This window comes from Rhipicephalus microplus, chromosome 10 (genome assembly GCF_043290135.1).
Source record: "Rhipicephalus microplus isolate Deutch F79 chromosome 10, USDA_Rmic, whole genome shotgun sequence".
NCBI classification, from domain to species: domain Eukaryota; kingdom Metazoa; phylum Arthropoda; class Arachnida; order Ixodida; family Ixodidae; genus Rhipicephalus; species Rhipicephalus microplus.
The window spans coordinates 42,416,200-42,436,571 of record NC_134709.1 but is presented as its reverse complement, the minus strand read 5'-3'; the positions used below and the strand labels follow the sequence as shown (position 1 = coordinate 42,436,571).

Genomic DNA, 20,372 nt, shown 5'->3' with positions numbered 1-20,372 from the left:
AAGGACCATCTAAGATCCGTTGATGAGATTACCACTACAGCCTTCACGCCAAGTGCAGAAGCATCTGTGGCTGCCACTGAATTCATCCGCACGCTCTTGAGGTGGTCTTCCAACAGCCCTTTTAAGTAGCTGGTGGGTAATAGCTGGCGGGTAATAACCACAACTGCGAATCGAGTTGCACCTCCATTACGCCTGCGTAGTGTATTTGCAAAGCAGTTTCAATATCTTCCGTGGCTGTGTGGTATAGAATACCCGATCGTCACGCAGAAGCTTGCGTTCCCTTCCTGTTGGTCTACGCACGCCGCTGACGTCAGCCTCTCTTAACCCTATGACAATAGGTGACCTGTAAAAGAGCGAGGGATTGTGGGATGCACCGTCTGCGCTGCCGGCTTTCGGTTCGAGAAGAGTATACACATTTTCGCAGGAAGGAAAAAAAATACTGCCATGATTGGCTGTGCGCGGGAGTACAAAGGCTAAAGGCGCAACGTTGTCAGTGCATTCTCGAGGGGACGCGCCAATTTGCACAGCCCAAGAAGGGCTATGGCGGCGCCCAGGGAGGCGTTTATGAAAAGGTGAATAGATGACGGCGAACCGCTCTGCCGAAAGCTTCAGGATTCGCGCGCGCGGTCGCCCGTTTATTTTCGTCCTGATAAATCATGGCCGGTTGTTCAGCCGTTGGCTGCTCCGACACGAGCGTGAAAGGCGAACGCAGGCATCGATTCCCATGAAATAAAGAAAAAAAATAAGGTGGGCCGCCGCTGTGAAGAGAGCCACAGCGACAGGTAGACTTTGGTTACCGAATATTGAAGCCAGAGTGTGCGAAGACCATTTTATCACGCGTACTTGTCTATTCCGCACTAATAAAAAAGCTTACGTATGAATTCGCTGCGAATATTATATCGAGACGTAAATTGTCGCGCAAGTGCTCCTAGCAAATATATTATGGGAACGCGCGGGCGAAATCTATACCTGCCATATGAGATGAGCGCCGGCCAATTGTACCCATATATATGACAGGAAACGCGAAACCTTCACTCAAGAGTAAGTTTACACAAAGTGCTGGACTAGCCCGTTTGCGTTTGTCTCACCGCGGTGGTCTAGTGGCTAACGTACTCACAGTCCACTGTCATGATTTTTACAGTCTACTGTCATTGTTTTTATCTCAATTCTGTACTCTCTTAACATAGTTTTTCACAATGTAGAGAATCTTCCCTTTTCCGTCTTTCAAGAAGGTTTCTACATAGCTGTGTGTATTCCCATTTATTTATCACTTCCATTCCACGATTCTCATCTCGTCTTTTTATTCTTCCCATTTTGCACCGATTTGTTTTCTCTGTGTGTTTTCGGTATTGTTATTTGGTATTTTTTCTGAACAGTGTCTGTATTATGTTTACTTGTATCGTTTTATTTTTAGCGTGTGCCTGAACTAAGGCCGGCAGTGGTGCATTCTGCAGGCTGTTCGAGTGCATAGCCGCAAAACTCACCTTGGCTTGTCGGCAATGGCTTGTAGCCATTCAGAGTGGCGTGAAAATAAACACTACTGGCTCAATCGCTGGCCGCTTCAGCAACGGCTTGAGCATCGGCTTGAGCACCCGTGGCCCTGTGTTTCAACCCACGCAATAATTACATCGCTTGTACAGTTCTGAGTATACTGATATAATCCAACATTTATTCAATTTTGCGAAGTTCCATTCCACGTTTGAACACCAAGGTGGTTTCGACATTCAGCAGCTAACTACTGGCTTAATCTTAGACTTGAGCACCGGCCTCAGCCCTCTCCTTCACCCGCTTGTACAAGTTTTGAAGCCGTGCGAGCAGTGTTTCGTACTGGATCGGGCGTGGTTTAGGTTGCACTAGATGTTCGAGGTACTCGGTCCACGACGTGCCCGGCTTTTGCTTGGCCTGCTCAATGAGGGAGCGGAGCAGCTGGTCGTACTTGTCGTACGACTCCGCGAACGTCTTCAGCACGGCCTCGGCCAGGTCGCGGGGCATTGGAGGCTCGTCCTGGAGGCAACCTTCCACCGCGTCGCAGATGGCCACTCGGACGGTGTCGTGCTGCACTCGGTCCTTGTACCTCCTGGCCGACTCCGTCATCGTACCGGGTTGCGTTCCCGGCTCGTTGTACCAGGGATCCTCGTTGAGCAGCGATTGTATCGAGACCAGGACGCTGCCGATGCAATGAACGGGGCTCCAGGGTGGGCCCTGCCATGTGCCGAGTATGCTGAGGCACACCTGTTCAAATAGACAGTGTTTGTCACTGCACTGGGGATTCATTATTGAAGACAGCGCTGTATAGCCGCATTCTGAGTTAGAGATATCGTGCGGGCTGATTATATGGTTGAGAAAAGGCAGGTAGGTAGTCTTTTCACGCGTTGAACACAGGGAATCAGACGCCCCGCAAAGCGTCACTGGCGTTGAATTACGACCTTTTGAAAACGGCCCCTTGAAGTTTTAACCCCTTCAGCCTACCGTAGCTTCCCTAAGCTCTGATAAGCACAATTATTTCATATGTGAAAAAGTGATAGCACTATGTTTTTTTGTGTGTGCGTCGTACATTAAGCTACTTTCCAAAGAATGCGAAGCATCTTCTTTTTTTTTTGAAATCGCAAAGCTGTCCTGCTGATGACTCCGCATATGTAATCTGCGAAATTAATTTTAGTACGACAGCAATACTAGACAGATTTAGTTGCGCATCCCCAAGAGCCGTATACGGACGCAGCCTGCCTGCCATTTGCAATGGGAGGTTGCGTCCGCACGGCTGCTGAGGCCGCGCAACTAAATATTTCTAATATGGACACTTATCGACGGGTTTCCGATGTCGCCGTCATTTATGGTAAATCTTTGTGAAGCGTAACTCACCACACAACTACAGCGGCTCACGCAGACACCTACGGGCCGTGGCCTACTCCTACGCCTCGGCTACATCGGCCAGTTTTACGACGCAGCTCGCCGCAAGCCCATTCCAGACCAACTATGTGCCACTTATGAAGTCGCTCCCATCCCCCGCAATTCGGGTCGCCGACTACACCAGGGCCGTCCGGAAGCCAGAGTTGGAGCCATCGAACGAACTCGTGCGCACAAGAACAGACGCCGACGACCATGCACTCACAAAGCTTATATACCAGCCATAGAGTTTCCTAAAATAAACTAGAGGGGACTCTGTCGCTGCGATCGTTCAGCTACCATGGCAATAAAGGGTAGTACACACATTTGCCTAGTATTCCTACTTGCGGGCGGCGAATCGTATTTGCGGCTTCGTTTATTGCTGTGTTTCGGTTTTGAATTGAACCCTTTTGAACTTAATGTCCCAATTCGGAAAGGTAAGTCTAAAAGAATAGGGAGGTGAAGCGCAACCGCTGAACATTTGCTGATTTTTGTATCTTGAGAAAACAGCTTCAATCCACTCGAACACACACGGACCCAAAAGCAGGCCAGAAGTACGAAGATTAGACAATTGTGTGTATACTACCCATCATTCCTATGCTCGCTGAAGCGCCGTGCGTCGCAGCTCCCATAAACACTGGCGCCAGAGTTCCCTCAAGTGCATATTAGGAAACTCTATGGTACCAGTGCTTCCGTGAAGTGCCACAGCATCCCAGTGACTGAGAAACATATACGCACCTTTCCGTTGGCGTAGAGGTTCGGGTTGAAGCGCACCCTGCCGGCGTCCGTGGTCATGATTCGCACCCGGGGTGAGTTGACAGGGTAGTTGGCGGGGAACTTGAGGAAGAAGTGGAAGAAGCCACCCTCGTATGGGGTTCCTTCAGGTCCCACGATGAGGGCGTGAACCCTGGTGAGGTCGCTCTCCTCGGGCGAGATGTAGATGCCCGGCACGGGATCGGCCTTGAAGTCCGCGATGTCCCGTTTGACCCTCGCGAGGCACGAGGGCGTCGGCTGCTCGTTCACGAAAAGCATCGGGTCCCACTGGTGTCCCACGTGCATGGCGCTTCTCTGCCCGGACTGGCACCTCCCTAGTGTCCAACCACAGCTGCTGCGCCGGAGGCGATCCGCGGCAAACGGCAGGCCCGATTAGAATGCCACGTCATGTGGGAGGGGTGGCTGTTGCTGATGATGATGATGACGATGTTGTCTCGACTATGGTTCATGCCCGCTCAAGCGGATTGACCAAGAATCGGTTATATGATTTTCATTCACTTCAAGTAATAAATAATCCTAACAAAAAGTGGAAAGAACGTGCTTAAAAACAGAAAGGGTGCAATAATTGCTTTTTACCATTCTGACCCCACAAAATAGTCGTTATCTTGAAAATAAAGTACAGTAATATTGAAAAAATTTGAAATATATGTTTTGAATTTACTCATTATTGCTATAATAACACATATTGACGCCCACTGTATAACACCGCACCCGTCCGCGGCTATACAGCGGGAGTGGTTCTTGGCGCTTTGCGATCGCTTCTGTTTTCGAGAATAGAATCACCAGCGCAAAGCTCCGCCTTGGCAACAGTCGCGTTCATGTCTGTTATGCGACTGACTGTGGAAGAAACGCCAGGCCTGCGCGGAAAGCGCAGCACAGTCACAGCGAAAGCTAGAACGGCCTTTCACAGCCTCTTCTAAACGCTCATTGGGTAACTGCTGCAAGCACACTTGCTTGATACCCACTACGGCATTAATAATGAAAAATTTTGGATAGTAGGCCGGCATTCGCTATGGCGTTTTTCGTCATTCTTCTGAGAAGCGTCGTATCCGCTATACGCTTGCAAGGAATTCTGCGCCGATTATTCACGCACTGGCTGACAACGATGAGGAATTATGCTTCAGGTGGGTATGCGCCACAGTGTATAGGGGATCAAGAACAAGCTTATGTAACGGGTTCGAGCATTGGACGACCCACTCGTCACGCGATTCGCATTTTGTGACGCCTGCTTGTTCCTTTGCTGTTCTAAAACGCTTTATTTTCTCATATTACCGCGATTCCTTTCTCGACGTCAAGCCATGCCTAAGGCAATTTCGCGAACGAGTCCCAAGCAGCGGCATAACTCATGGTCACTTAAGAAAGAAAAAAAAGTGGCGTGGTTCAGTGGTAGAATACTCGGCTGAGCCGGGTTCGAACCCCCCGCTGTGCCCGTGGTGTGTTTTATTTACTGAGTTTTTTATTGTTATTTTGTGCGATAATGGTTGCGGACACCGGCGGCGGCGGACAACTACTACGCCGCGCGTGATCCGCGTTGCGATCTGATAACAACTTCCGCTGTAAAGCCGTGCTTGCAATAGGCATTCAATGATGCTTCGAAAAGGCCAGTGTTACGCGCACAGTCCTCCGCTACCTTGCGGCATAGTTGAAGCATGCGCCAGCTGCAGGATGCATGACCTTTGAGAGAGGCATTCGCAAAGCTGGAAGCGCTGCTTCGTGTACGCTGGCTGCCACGATGCGTTCCAGACACATTTTTCATCTTGATCGATTGATACGTGGAGTTTAACGTCCCAAAACCGCCACAAGATCTTGAGAGACGCCGTAGTGGAGGGCTCCGGAAATTTTGACACCACCTAGGGTTCTCTAACGTGCACCCAAATCTGAGCACACGGGCCTACAACATTTCCACCTCCATCGGAAATGCAGCCGCCGCAGCTGGGATTCGATCCCGCGACCTGCAGGTCAGCAGCCGAGTACCTTAGCCGCTAGACCACCGCGGTGGTGCCACATTTTTATCTTACTTATCTCGCAATAATAATAATAATAATAATAATAAACCAATCATTTAATCATTATTTAGCGTGCCCAGGAAGCGCACAGACAAAAAGAGATCAACGCACAATGGGAAGAAGAAAAAGACAAGATGTTAATCATGACACGGGCGTAAAAAATAATGTGAAAAACACACAACTGTGTGGAAGGCTTCGTGAAAAAACGCAAAAGAAAGGAATGTGCACATCTGCAAAACTATGTTATAGGACAGGGCAAAACTCAGATGAAAAGATGACTGTGGGCTATCAAAAACGCAACGAATAAAGAAAACTGACGTTTTAAAGACTTTGTGTTTTGTGTTGGAAGAAGCTGGCAGGCTCATGCAACGGTCGATTCTCTCTGGATAATTTACACGGAATCCGAAAATCAATACGTCTGCAAAGTAAAGGTCAGGATATATTACTGCGAACTAGCTTGTAAAGAAGTAACAGCTCAGCGCTGTTTAGTCGGTGGTAAAGTGATGGCAATGATAAATATCTATAGCAGTATTGGAACGAGATCGAGAGTCATTTATTGCAAAACAATGGTTGTAAATGCTTGTGTTTTTTTTTTCTCTGGACTCGTTCGATGGCGCTACTGCTGGACTCAGCAAGGCCATTCGAAATCACAGATGCATATTCAAGTTGAGCAACACATAGTATTCTGGTGTAGAATTTGTGAAAGGCTGTGAGAGAACTGAATTCTCGAGAGATTCTACAAACAGAGCCGAGAGGACCAAGGCCACGCGTGGATGCACGTTTAGTGTCAGCAGAAAAAAAAAATAGCATGCAAATAAATAGAGCACCAGGATCACTCACTGATCTCATAAACATTACAAAATTGTAAGACACTGCGAGAGTTAAAAATCGCACGATGGATGTTTTGCGAAATGTAATAATTAAACAATCAATTAACAACAACAACAATAATAATAATAATAATAATAATAATAATAATAATAATAATAATAACGCATGAGAGAACACTGGTAATTGCGCATTTGCGTATGTGCCGGCATTTATCGTTTATTAGGAAATGCGCCACACCGTTAGTATTGAAATGATATGCTCACATGCAGTTTTATTTACGACGCGGCTGCTTCGCGTAGGGCTGTATATAATGTGTAGTTTGGTTTAGGCATCATGCAGGGCCCTTATTCGTGAAAACGTGTCATGACGATTGCGTTCGGATAGCTAATACTATATTATTAGCCAATAATATAATATTATCCAATATTTAGTATCATAATATATAATATCCTGATCAGGCACGTGCAAATTAGCGATCACGACCAAGAAATAAAGCACTTACATAAAATAAAAAAATTGAGAATTTGGCAGCCTACGGTAAAGGTTTTTATTATGAAGTTTAGGCATTCTGATAGTTCAATACACGTTTAACTAAATGTGCATCGCGTGTGATTCGGTTGCATCCTTCTTAACGTATGCCTGTTAAGTGTGTATGACGTGAGATTTGATTGACGCTTTAAAACTCCACGACAAATAGATAATTTATTAAGGCACTCATCAAATTCACGATAAGTTCACAATCTGCACAGTCAAGAACGTTATACATAACCAAACGAAACGCAACGTGCATTTTTTTTTCAACTGGTCAGCACAACCTCAATCTTGAATTTCAGCATGAAGCCTGCGAGTTGTACTGTGATCATTTTTTTTTCTGCTTTTGAAGTTGCTTCATCAAACGTCGCGCGGCACATATTATGGTAACTGGCAGATGAAAGTAATCCCAGATGTGAGTTAACAACATTCACAGAAATTTCGTTAAGTGAAACGAGTAGCATGTAGCCATAAGAACCATAAGAACCTTCGAATAATCAGCAATTTGGTCCATCGATGTGCAAGATAAAAATACATTGAAACTACCATTTCTTTAGGTATGTATTATGTAAACAATATAAGTTGCATGCATGGCGTTTTTTTAATACAGCTATATAGGATTGTTTAATCATAATAGCAAGAGTAGGGAGCTTCAATGTATTATGCGTGCTGACAGAATTTCACACTTGTAAAAACATGTCTGCTCTCGTATATACACTAATGGTGTGGTTATAATTACAAACTTACGGTTGTAAACCTAAATTCCGGGACTTGTAGAAGCAAAATTTACAAGAATGCAACAGTAACGTACACAAAGCTTAATTAACCATGGTTCGTCGTTTTTTTACTGTAGTTGCAACAAACAATCTCTATACTCGATACTCGATCCTGTTGGTGTAGATAATAAATAGGTCACCTTTGTGTACGGATTGTTAGATATGACAATCCGCATAAAAGTCAGTGACCACGGTTCTATATATACTTTGTTGATCCCATATAATGGAGCACTTCTCCATGTATGGTTCTACTTGATATTTTATATATGGTGTGGCCGCGTGCCTTATAAGGGTGGATTTGACTCACTATATGGACCAACACCGCTATATATGTCTGTATTTGACCCTGTATATGAACCTATCCAGCAGGATATACATCCATAAACAGGGTGTTTCAGCTAAAAAGCCTCAAGCACTAAAAAAGAAAATAATCACGAGCGCTACACATCTCCAATTAGTGCAGTATTGTTCTGAGGCATGTTGTTTAGATGTGCTGTAAATGTATTCCCATCGCGGAAGCATGGGTGTGTAGCCTAGCATTGCCATCGCGGAAGCATGGGTGTGTAGCCTAGTGGTAACAACAAGAAGAACTTCCCAGCTGGCTAACAATGTTAGAGGAATTGTGCAACCTGAAAGAATTTTAATTCGAGCACTTCGGATCAAATATTGGTCCAAGTGTATTTTATCGTTCATGTTTCTGTGTGAACACCTGTAAAGAAAAACAGGTAATAAAGAAAAAAAACTAGCCTAGTGGTAAAGGCACTCGCTTTCGGAACATGAGGGTGTGGGTTCAAATTCCAACGCCAAAAAGGAGCAAGTTTTGTTATTTTATTTATGCTGAAGACATCGGGTCTGAACAACCACTCGTGGCGCTGAAAGCAGCGCAGTAGCTGGGCCGCAGGGCCTTACGGAGAGTCCGCTCTTTATGTAAGTATGTTTATCTATGCTTGCACGGTATGCGTATACCGCATGGCCTAAATGTGCAAAACGATATATCGCGTCGTCTGCAGGCGCCGCAATATTATATGTGGTGCGCAGCTGCGAGCCAGTTCGGTCGACATGCCAACGTGCGCGAGTCTATAGCAGCGCCATGCTGGCAGTGTGCACTCTGTGAACGAAATGCCGACTCTTCAGCGCTTGGAAGAAGTAATCATGCTCTGTAGGTGTTCTCACTCCATACCACAATGTAATACCTTGGTTCCATGAGCACCCACGAGAGACGGCAAATGTACCGGCGGGCACACGCTCTGAGTTTCCTGTTTCGATCCGCAATACTGTATACATTCTCATTAATCCTGCACGTATCGAAGGCTTGCGCTTCTTTCGACTTTTGCTCCACCGTGATTTTCTTGCGAAAAGCCCCACCTCTTTGTGTCCTCAGGTTGAGCGCACTGTGTTTTAATGAAACTTTAAAAAAAAAGAGAGGGGGGGGGGGGGGGGTTAAGCCGTATTTGGCGGAAGCAAGAGCTGTCATTCGAAGCTTTCTCTGGAGCACCTCATGCTGTTTTTTACGACTGTTTTGTACTGATAGTTCCTAGAAGCGAGACACGCTTTTCTGTTTGTTTTGGCTCTGAAGCCGAAGGTGGGCTGTTTCCGAACTCTCGATAATAATTCGTACACGATAGATTCATTTTTTTTCCTTTGGAAAATGATTGCTGTTTGCTGTCGATAAATCATATTGTTCCACGTTCTCATTCGTGAATTGTTTTTACCGATGCCGGCTGCCAATGAATGCCTTTCGGTTCCGTGTAACTCCCTTACGCACAGCTACTATGTTTCGAAGGGCGCTTTGGCATGCTCGTATCGACGCGCTTAGAAGAAGCGGGCGAAAGATAACGAGACGCCCGTAGCGCCTCACGTGAGTCCCGGCCTCTTTCGTCCACTTCTGTTCAAAAAGGATAGCCATATAGAATGAAGAAACAGCCGAGGTACCCTTTGCGCAAATGCACCCGGTATGGAATAAATGGGGCGATCATTTGCTCTTTTTTTTTTCGACCTATAAGAACGATAAGTTTTGTTTTCCGCTTCCTGTCTACGCAGCGCCACCTCTTGGGTGCCCTCGGCAGTTCTATGCGCTACCGCTGCTTATCTTGCGTGCTGTTATCAGGGGTACAGCTCCCCTTCTCTCCAAGTTGGTGATTTAGTCTATGTTACGACTCTCAAGCGTCTGCGCATGCGCGAGCTGCTGCCGGCGCGCGACTGCCGTGCTGGCCAAATCATAGCACTTTAATCATAGCCGCATCGCGATGCCACGCGCCACGAGATTTCCCGTAAGTGTGAAACAGACTGTAGTACATCGGTCCCTGCCTTCAAGGGGACGTACGCAGTGGTCGTCCACTGTACCACCTTTTCTACTTGTCTATGTGGCTGGAGACGTGGCTTTTACTGGCTCGCAGTGCGGCTTTGAATCCGCCTTTGTCGTCTGCGACTGGACGGTTCAGTATTGCCGGACGGGATCGGGTATGGATGGAGTGTGAGAGAAGTGCACAAGGCAGCGTGATGTCGGCGCGACGGCAACGTTATCACGCTCCGTGTTCACGATCATTTCTGGCACAGAGCAAAATACGGACCACATCGAGGTGAAGGGATCAAAGATGTGCGATAACATGCCCGACGTGGTTCGTGGTCTTCGCTTGTTTCGTCGGCCTCGCTGCTTGCCTGCTGCCTGGTAAGAACGCCGCCATTATTTTTCAAGAAGCGGATAGCCCTCGTCACTTATGCCTTAAGTTGCATTTTGCTGTTCGGCCCAGATACCATTTCTGTGCTGTTCACTTCTTGTGCGATGTTCGTCGATTGTTTCTTGTTTAAAGAAAAAAACAGCTATCTGCGCTGGGCGTTTGCGAGAAGACCATTTCTTGATTTGATAGATATGTGGAGTTTAACGTCCCCAAAAGAAGACGATTTCGTGGTGCGAGAAAGTGAGTCGCAACTGGCGTCATTAAGTTCTCTTTGGGCCAGCACACGCAGTTTGAACTCAACGCATGTGTGAAATGGTGCGAAGAGGGCAGTTATGCTTATTTAGTGTCGTTATTTTTGGCGTTCGCAGATTTCTTGAACCTCTTAAATGCGAATGTTGAGAGAACTTCTGAATCGAGAGAAATGTTTGTTACCTGAGGCTACGACGTAATCTTCTGAATAAACGCTACTATAGGCGGCTAAATAGATAGATATATACATATTGATTGATATGTGGGATTTAAAGTCCCGAAACCACCATACGATTATGAATGACGCCGTAGTGGAGGGCTCCGGAAATTTCGACCACCTGGGGTTCTTTAACGTGCACCCAAATCTGAGCACACGGGCCTACGACATTTCCGTCTCCATCGGAAATGCAGCCGCCACAGCCGGGATTCGATTCCGCGAACTGCGGGTCAGCAGCCCAGTACCTTAGCCACTAATAGATATATACGTAAACAGACACGCAAAAAGTACCTGTAGTACGCAAATAAATACTTTGTATTTAATAAAATGAAAATAAAAAAATGTTTACTATGTTTTCGTTCCCGCCATAGCACAACAACTGTCCAACGCACTTCCAATCTCCCTTTCGCGAAAAAAAAAAAAAACAAAGCAATTTTTGGTTTCATGCGTGCGTTACTGGGTATGGCCACGAGGAGAAGCCAAGCAGTTTTGGGGCCACTATTAGCGCAGTCAACCCAATAAAATCAAACGTTCATTCTCAACATGCCACTAGAAGTGCATTGTGTAACTAAAATAGGAAACTGAATGAATCTACAGTTGTGCAGATGATGAAGATGTGCCTTCAAGACCACACGTGTTATCAGAACGAGCGTGGCCAATAATTGGGGGGTGGAAATCAGCGTGAATGACCCTATTAAAGATTTTAACCTTTTTACAAGGTTATGTAATCAAAAGAGTTGAGAAGCATGCTGCGTTTCGAATTTCCCGAGCCTTATATCTATGTCAAGCTTAGTCGCCTTAGATAAAAAGCTCGTATCGCATAGGCTTCGGTGTCGTCGTCTGTGGCCGAAATTTTGGGAAAGGTGCAAATAAAATTAATGAAAAAAAAACTTACTTCCTTGTAAGAATCGAACACAAACCGTCTGCGTGGCACGTTCTTCCGCAGTGATATAGGCTATTGCTTGAAAGTGCTTCGAAAGACATACGCGCAAGCACGCACACGACTTCAATGTCAAGTAAGTTGCGTTGCTTTACAGAGGTGTTGTGTGCCCTTCATAGACTTGTACGTAAAAAGAAGAATTATGCTGTAATAGGCACTTGACTGTATTTGCATTAAGCATTATATAGAATAGTTTCAAACGTCCAACGTTGCGCATGCGTCGTTCTGGCACGCATCGAGAATGCGACGTGGAAGAGGCTTGGTTGCGCTATCGCGTTCTCTTCTTGGAGGCTGAACTCAAGCATCCTCCGAATTATTTCGTCTACGCTACTCTATAACACATAGCATTGTACCACTTCGCCATTTATCCTTTATTTGCTGTACCAAGTGGTTGGCATTAATTCTGCTGGGAGCACGAGAACATAGCCTCGAAGATCACCTTGGCTTGTTTAGAAATGTTTGAAGACGTTCAAACGGGCGCAAATAGGAAAGAAGTGGAATACTTTTGCATCAAGAAATGAGCTTCTATCAGCGACCGATTGGGACTAGTCGAGGAATAACTAGAATTGCACCCGACTCGGAAGCAAGTACCGAGTACGTTGACGAAAATTGGCGGCTGAACATAATTTGAACGCGCTCGTGCGCAGCCCACTGATCACTGATATGAAAAATTATTGGATTTTATGACGCTTCCTGTCATGATTTATAATAAGTGCTTACCAAATTACGCTGCTAACTACGGGCTTGATTACCGGCTTGAGCTCCGGCCTAAGCACTTGCCCTCCTCCACGCACTTATACAGTTATGTGCAGCACTTGTAAAGTTGTGACTACTGATATAACGGAACATTTACTTTTTTGGCGAAGCTTCATTTTACGATTAAACAAGGTGCTTTCTACATTAAGCTAGTAAGTACTGACTCAATTTTAGGCTTGAGCACTAGCCTGAGCTTCGGCCTTCTCTTTCACCCGTCTGTACAGTTTCTAAAACCGTGGGAGTCTTGTACTGCATCGCGGATGTATAGGCCCTCGGTAGAAGTCCCATGTACTGAGACCAAGTTATGCTCGTCATCTGCTTGGACTGCTCAATCAGAGAACAGATTAGCTAGTCGTACTTGCAGTACGACTCCGCGAACGTCTTCAGTACGGCCTAGACCAGGTCGCGGGACATCGGGGCTCGTCCTTCGGGCAGCCTTCGACCTGCATCGCAGATGGCTACTCGGAGGGTGTCGTGCTGCACTTGGTCTTTGTGCCTCCTGGCTGCGTCCGGCATGGTACCGGGTGCTTATCCCGGTTCGTTGTACCAGGGATTCTCGTTTAGCAGCGATTGTATCGAGACCAGGACGCTGCCGATGCGATGGACTGGACTCCAAGGTGGGCCTACCCGTAGGCCGAGTATGCTGAAGCACACCTGCTCGAATAGAGAATTCGTTGTCACTGGACTGGGGTTAAAGTAAAAAAGCGCTGTAGCCGAATTTCGAGTTTGAGACATCGTCATAATATCGTTCTCAGTGCGCACTGATTGTATAGTTTAATAAAGGCAGGTCCAGCGTACACCTGCCATGCGAAGAGCGTTGAGTCTCTGCACGGATGTGGCCACAATACCACCAAGCGCTCGTCGCCGTAGTAACTTATCATCGATGTTAGCGTCCAGGAAATGAACACTCGTCGCACGATGAATGGAAGGACCTCTGATATTCAGCGACCGGCTCATTGACATCCGCCGCACCCCCGGGAAGGGCATGAAGGCAGATTTCTTCGAGGAGGAGCGTGCAACGGATCTTGATGGCTTTTCTGCGAGACATTGGACTGAGTGACATTTAGAGATGGACCCTCATCATACAAGAGATGCTCAGGCGGAACAATTGCCGGCCATTTAGGCCAGGCTAACCCCGCCTTTGCAACATCACAACTACCGCCACCACCAGGCAATGGACCAAAGAGATTCGACGTCACGCAAACCGTCATTGGTACCGAAATTCTATCTTTAGAAAACGATCCCTGGGTCTGGGACAGCTCATTACCTGAAGCGAAATGGCGAGTTGGTTTATGTTCATCGTAGAATGCCTTACTGTGCAACGGGTTAGATGTGGACAGAGAAGGAACACAGCGCTGAACTCGCAACTGAAATTTATTTTGAAAAGGAAAGAACGTAGAGGAAAGACAAACGGCGCGTGGCGTGAACTTGAGCTTATGAGAGAGTGAGCTGACGCTATCAGTTGGTGAAATGGCGTCTCATATGGCAGCTTATTGTAGATCGTGCGGGTGTGTGTGCCCCACTTGCAGAAAACAACTATCAAATATGTGCATGTTGATCAGCGCACGCGTGAAATAGCCGAAGCATTTTTTTTTATTAGATCCAATAACAAGTGCATAAGTCATCCAACTATCATTCTTCTAGATGAAGAATATAGCTACCTGTTGCACTACACAGGAATCGTGTTGTGTTTTAACACATGCGCACATGCGCACAGTTTTGATGAACCAATGCTTCATACATGTTCTTTCTTTTTCCACATAAATTTCAGTTGTGAGTTCAGCACTGTGTCCCGTCTCTGCGCGGCAGCCTTTTCGACCATACGAAAAAGCGCCGCGGTGCGGAGAAAAGAGTGGGCCACGCCCACCTATGGAAACGCGCTCCCTCCGTGCGATTGAGATGGCTGGAAAGAAACCCGCTGCGCACCAGCCATCTTGGAGGCCATGGCCTGTGTCCGTAGTTTTTTTGCTGGACGCTGTATAGTGGTGCTGATGCAGCTGCTGCGCGAGGAGGCGGAGGGGTGTGCTTGACGCTTAGTTGACGCTACTTTAGTTTTAGAAATTTTAGTTGGCCCCAGCTTACTGCCGCACGTAGCGTTTCGCATGACTTGGCGTCTCAAAACACTGAAGATAAGTTGACCTAGTGACCGTTTTGTTTAATTTTTGTCTTTCTCTCATTTACGTTCCGCCTTCTTCTTTTGATGCTAAAATATTATAGTCGTTACTCACGAGTCAGATGTCTTGCCAGCGTTTATTACTCATTCGGCGTAAAACATGAAGTATTTTTGTTCAGCCCATTGTGTTTCGTCACGAACAAAGCATAAAGCGAGGACAATAAAAGAATTGAGGCATACACGCCACATGTATAGAAGACCTGTTGCGTTGTGCGGAGAATTGTTTGAGGGTCGTTTCGTGGATGGCACTTTTCAAGATGCGCGCGTGCGTGCACACGTCTCTCTCTCTCTGCATGTGCGTGTGCGTGTGCGTGTGCGTGTGTGTGTGTGTGTGTGTGTGTGTGTACTTTTTTTTTTGAGTTCCTGGGATCTTGCCTGCTGACGTTTGCCTACTGATTGCCTACTGAAGTTTGCTATAGTTACCTTATCTAAGGAAATAACTGAAGTGAAGGAAAGACTAATACATCAATCGCCAGATTGGCGGAGCGCATTTATTTGTATACGCTTCCACAAAGAGTCATTGGAGCCTGCACCACCGCCTTGTGTGGCGCGCCTCTATTAGCTCCAGCACTGGTCCATGAGAACGCATTTCCTGTCGGACTTTCTTCGGTACAGGCCGGGACGGCAGAAACATCCCGTGAACGCTTGCAGCCTACACAATATGGGACGTTCCGTCTGGCCGGGCCTGGGCGTAGTCGGCCTTGTTTTGGGGCAGTCGATAGGGTCGCACGCACCCACAGTTCGGTACTCTTCTTCCTCGGGACACGATGGCGCTGTAGCGGAAACGTTTCGTGAGATATCATTCAGCGTGCCCGAATTTGCAGCTCAAAGGTCTAGCCCAAAGCAGATTAATCAAGAAAACACTGTGAAGCGCTTTTAAAGTGCGAAGGCAGGTGACGGCATAACGCAAACTGCGGGATATTTTTCGTGGCGTAAATTAGTAGGCAGTTTTAGTACTAGTTAGTCAGGCGAACTGTTTTTTTTTTACTTCGTTCGGCTTCCGTGAGCACACAGTTTTGGAGTGTCCTCCGTAAACCCAAGCGCGAGTGAATTGCGCTCGGATTTTCATGAGACCCCCAGGATTTATCACCATGTGAATCGCGCAACCGTGCATATGGCCGACCAGTAGCTGTGGCCAGGATTCTTTCGGAAAGGTGGGGGGGGGGGGAGGGGGTCAGCTATACTTTTTGTGTTTTCGTGCTTGTGTTTGTGTGTGTGCATAGATATGCACACCTGAAAAATTAAGAAACATCAGGGGTGGTATGAACCTCTCCCCCCCCCCCCCGGGCTACACCACTGGGCCGACCAATTACAAAGCGGTTCGGCGCTATAAATCATCGCCATCAACAACAGCTTCCGCAAACTGTGCAGCTGTGCTTACTGCCTTACGGATGCGAAGTGGATACATAAGTCGCTGATTCGTAATTCGATGAATTGTGTTGCCATGGTCACATCACTACATCACTCTCAGTAGGCGTGCATACTGGGGCAGTTTTCAAACGACCAATGGGAGCGCGCAGACGTTCATTGTTGAATATATTCGAAAATGAACTACTAAAAGTATGTAAGTACAATAAATATTGACAACAATAATAATCGTTGGGGCTTCGCGTGGCAAAACCGCAACATGAGATTGAGGCACGCCTAAGTTGAGAGATATCTTGACGGACTACTGCATTTTTTATATAGTATTCAGAAAAATATGTGCGTGAAACTCGACAGGGTCACCACAAACAAGACACACGAACTGGTCGAGTGTCCTGCCAAGCTAGTTACTCCGGGATGTCAACCTCAGAGGTTTCTAGAACGGGCCCTTCGACACTTTTTTTAATTAATTGTCGAATGACTTCATTAAATGACATTAATGACTCACGAAGCAACTGCCGCAATAACTTAAAAAATCTCAGATTTTTTTGTTGCACTACAGAATCATTTGAACATTTGAAGACTCAACGTGTGCGAGCCAACAATATCGCCGATAGGGTTACCGATGCACTTGAAAATAATTTGTGCAATTGACGAGTCGCGCACTGACCTGAGAGTACAGCAACAACGGTGACAAGAACGAAAGCGGCGATCAGTAACTTAGCCATCGTTTGCCGATGATATTGACGGCTGTACAATGTACTCGCAGGTTTATATGCAGCCGAATTGAAGTGGCCTTCGCTTTTATTATTTTTTCGAACACACATGTGGCTTCAAATGATTCTTTCGTAGTTTTGTCTTGATCACAACGGTTGATAGAACGTTAGATCACCAAACAATAGAGTATTGGTTATTTAGGTTTTTTCTATTTACAGCCTAGATTCAATTCGTCACTCGCCTTGCAAGTTTCGTGTAGACGTGTCTTTCACCGTTTTATAGCTTTCATTTATTGGAGTTCAGAAAACATGAGGCCATTTTTGACATCCTGTTAAAGGGGCCTTGACACGGTGACTCAACAATTTGCGGTTTTCAGCAATAAATAGAAGAAGGTGGTATATTGCACCTATAAACACATGAGATGCACTGTACGGGAATATTTTAGTACAAAATTACTCCTAGTAGTCGCCGCTTGTAAACGCTGACCACCGCCTGCGACTGCCATTTCGCCATGGCATGAGTGACGTCATGTTTTTGGCATTCCCTGAATTTGGGGACATCTGGACGTGGCACAATCTCTCGGCGACAGGAACGGCAGTCTGCCATGACTGAATGGGATATAGGTGACAAAAATTATATCTCCTGAAAAAAGCCAGTTATTGAAAACACCACCGATAGAAACACATGGGTACCCATCAAACACCCTGTGAAGCTACGTGGTTTGTAGTGCCGCGATGTAACTTTGTCAGACTGTTCAATTAATTATCTATTATATAGAACTGGGAGTCATTTTTCATAACTATCTTTTTTCGTCAAATATAATTTTTGTCGCCTATTTCCCATTCAGTTATGGCCGGTCACCGCTGTGGCCAACGATAGATGGCGCTACGTGCAGATGTCCCCAAGTCCTGGTCATGAACTCAGCCGTTGTCTTCTACCGACGTTTCAGCTGCTGTATGTTGTTTCATTTTGATACCAAGTTGAAGAAAGCTGAAACGGATCGATTGCACGCGCAGCTGACCAAAGAAGAAAAGTTTTCCGGCATGAAGATCAGTCAGCACCCAACACCTTTGCGAGGCCCATTCATGTCCCACTGTTGCCGGCAATTATCCTATATAGGCTGAGATTTTAGCTAGCAATACTGAGCAAGTTTTTCCGTTTTCGTCCGACATTGGATTTTCACTGACAATATTGATTGGCCGCCGTACAGCTGCTATCGGCAAAGCCAATGGCTTTCACCGGCAAATGTATGGCTAGTTTTGTCATTTCTCAGCTTATGTCAGCCGAGCCCTTGGCTTTCACAAGCTAATACTTGGCACCTTCTGCCGTCCATCAGACAATTTAGAGCTCAGCCACAGTCTTTTACCGGCGATCGATATTCGGCCATTTTTGCTGCCCGTCCGCGCTCGCCTTGATACTTATAATCTATTCGAACTAAGCATTGCCGAAGTTTTATTTATTTATACGATGTATAATTTAGATGTCGAACGTCCTACTTAAGTGTTTTTTTGTCGGAATATCATGCGTGCGTGCTGCTGAGCAGTTTTATCCACGTACTTTCATGAACTACCTCAGCGATTTCGGGAGATGAACATGTTGCGCCATCCCTCGGCGGTGGCGGGGTGCCCCGCCGTAATTGAGTGGGAAATCAACCAAAAAACATACCTCACGAGTTAAATATGAAAACGATTCTAAGTTTCACATACTAGGAAATCACTGGGACATTTTTGGACGAAATTCAAGGAACGTGCCAGGAAACGCCCAACTTCCCAGGCCATTTGAAGATCCTGTTGCACAACGTAAGCTGCCTCAACTTGGACCCATTTTGGCCTACGTATAAACTTCAATTGCGGAGCTGAGAGAAAAGGCGTCATAGATTAATGTTGGTTTTGGAATGACTGAAGAACGCTATTTCAATTGACACGCTACTTCCTTGTGTAGCTAAAGCCATGCAACTTTCTATTTGTCAGCCCCCATATGTTCCTCCATTGTATCGGAGTTCGTCGGAACAGCTCGGGTCGCTTCGAGATAATGCATCGCATGTGTGCCAGTGGCGATGGTGGGTTGAAGGTCGATGGCTGGAACCCTCTGGAAGGAGATTGAGCTCGGACGCCGCGGGCCTAGCAGGTCACTGCTGAAACGGCGGACCGTCGTTTCGGATCGTGGTGGCGATTCTGGGCTCGATGGTCGGCTCCGCGTACGAGTTCCAAGCATTGCGCTTACCCCATACCTCTATTGTTAGCGGCCTAACTGTGGTTTCGCGTACCGTGTAACATAAACGAACTACTGTTCCACTCAACCGCGGTTATACGTCAACCGAGGTTTAGGGTATACCTGTGTAACGAGGACATATGATTCGGTCAGATCGTCTCGTCACTGGTGCCGGCAGTGCGGGCGCAATTTGAAATTCTGTAGTGGCGTCTCGCAGCCACGCACATGATTGATTTGTGGGGTTTAACGTCCAAAAATCACCATATGATTATGAGAGACGCCGTAGTGGAGGGCTCCGGAAATTTCGACCACCTGGGGTTCTTTAACGTGCACCCAGCCACGCACTGGACACAAAAGAGCTTATATCGAAACGACTGATGTACGTATGCACTCTAAGCCGCAGAGGAGCAAAATGTGATTGGAGTGGGAGTAAGTCCTGCACCTCGTCCCTGCAACCAACAGTTAGTCCGTGGGGGATTAACTGCAATACGATAGTGCCGGGTGCAAATAGAGGGAGGAACTGTTAGATCATGTGGAGCAACGTTTACTCCCGTGGAAATTGTCGGTGCAGTGAAGGACTCATCAGCATGCGCGTTAACAAATAATGTCCTTAAAGGGACACTAAAGTCAAAGAGTGAAAGCTCAACGTATGACAACATCTAAAACGACAATATTATCAACAACAGTGCCCTACTTACCGAGAAATTCAGGTAAATGCATTAGAACACATGCGCCTCAGTAGGGCATTCTCAAAATGATCCCGATGACATCAGAGGGACAGCCTACAATCAATTATTAGTAATCGATCTAGCTGTGCTAAACAAAGAACCTTCACTGCATCAAGAGACGCAATAAAATGCTGCCTATTCGTTTTTGTTTGGTTCATTGAAAAAAGAACTGCCGGAAGTTACTATGGGGAAAGGAGCAAATGGTCCGAAAATTCCATTTTTGCTTAGTTACATTGCACAGGTGGTGCCATATAGCGGGGCGCAGTTGAATAAAATAACGTCTGCTATCTCGGAGCCAGTGGTGGAAAATTGATCAATGGCCGTTGTTGCTCCTGCGGCTCCCGCTGCTTTTGGTCTGCTGCTACTATCACAGTAAAGTCGGGCAACGTTGTGCACTGCAACAGTGACGTGAGTCGGTCCGGTCGGTCCGTTTTTTGAGGCGGGTAATTTGGAGTGTGCTAACATGATTCGCACCAATAAAACACTATTTTATTTCAAAGTAGGCTCTTCTTTGGTACAAAAGTAACACTACGAGTT

General features: G+C 46.4%; 1 protein-coding gene across 1 annotated transcript; it reads right to left on the bottom strand.

Moving 5' to 3' along the window:
- Positions 1-1,647: 1,647 nt before the first annotated feature.
- Positions 1,648-4,081, bottom strand: LOC119181742 (ubiquitin-conjugating enzyme E2 Z). Its single transcript, XM_037432984.2, has 2 exons — positions 3,622-4,081; positions 1,648-2,232 (listed from the first exon to the last, which is right to left on the bottom strand). The coding sequence occupies exons 1-2, from the start codon at positions 3,940-3,942 to the stop codon at positions 1,750-1,752; spliced, it is 804 nt and encodes a 267-aa protein (XP_037288881.2). The 5' UTR covers positions 3,943-4,081; the 3' UTR covers positions 1,648-1,749.
- Positions 4,082-20,372: the final 16,291 nt, after the last annotated feature.

Bases quoted from the DNA above. Each gene is read 5' to 3' on its own strand.
- LOC119181742 (XM_037432984.2), bottom strand. From the start codon at position 3,942: ATGCACGTGGGACACCAGTGGGACCCGATGCTTTTCGTGAACGAGCAG. The intron at 2,233-3,621 runs GTGCGTATATGT...CTATTTGAACAG, and splicing joins ACCTCTACGCCAACGGAAAG to GTGTGCCTCAGCATACTCGG.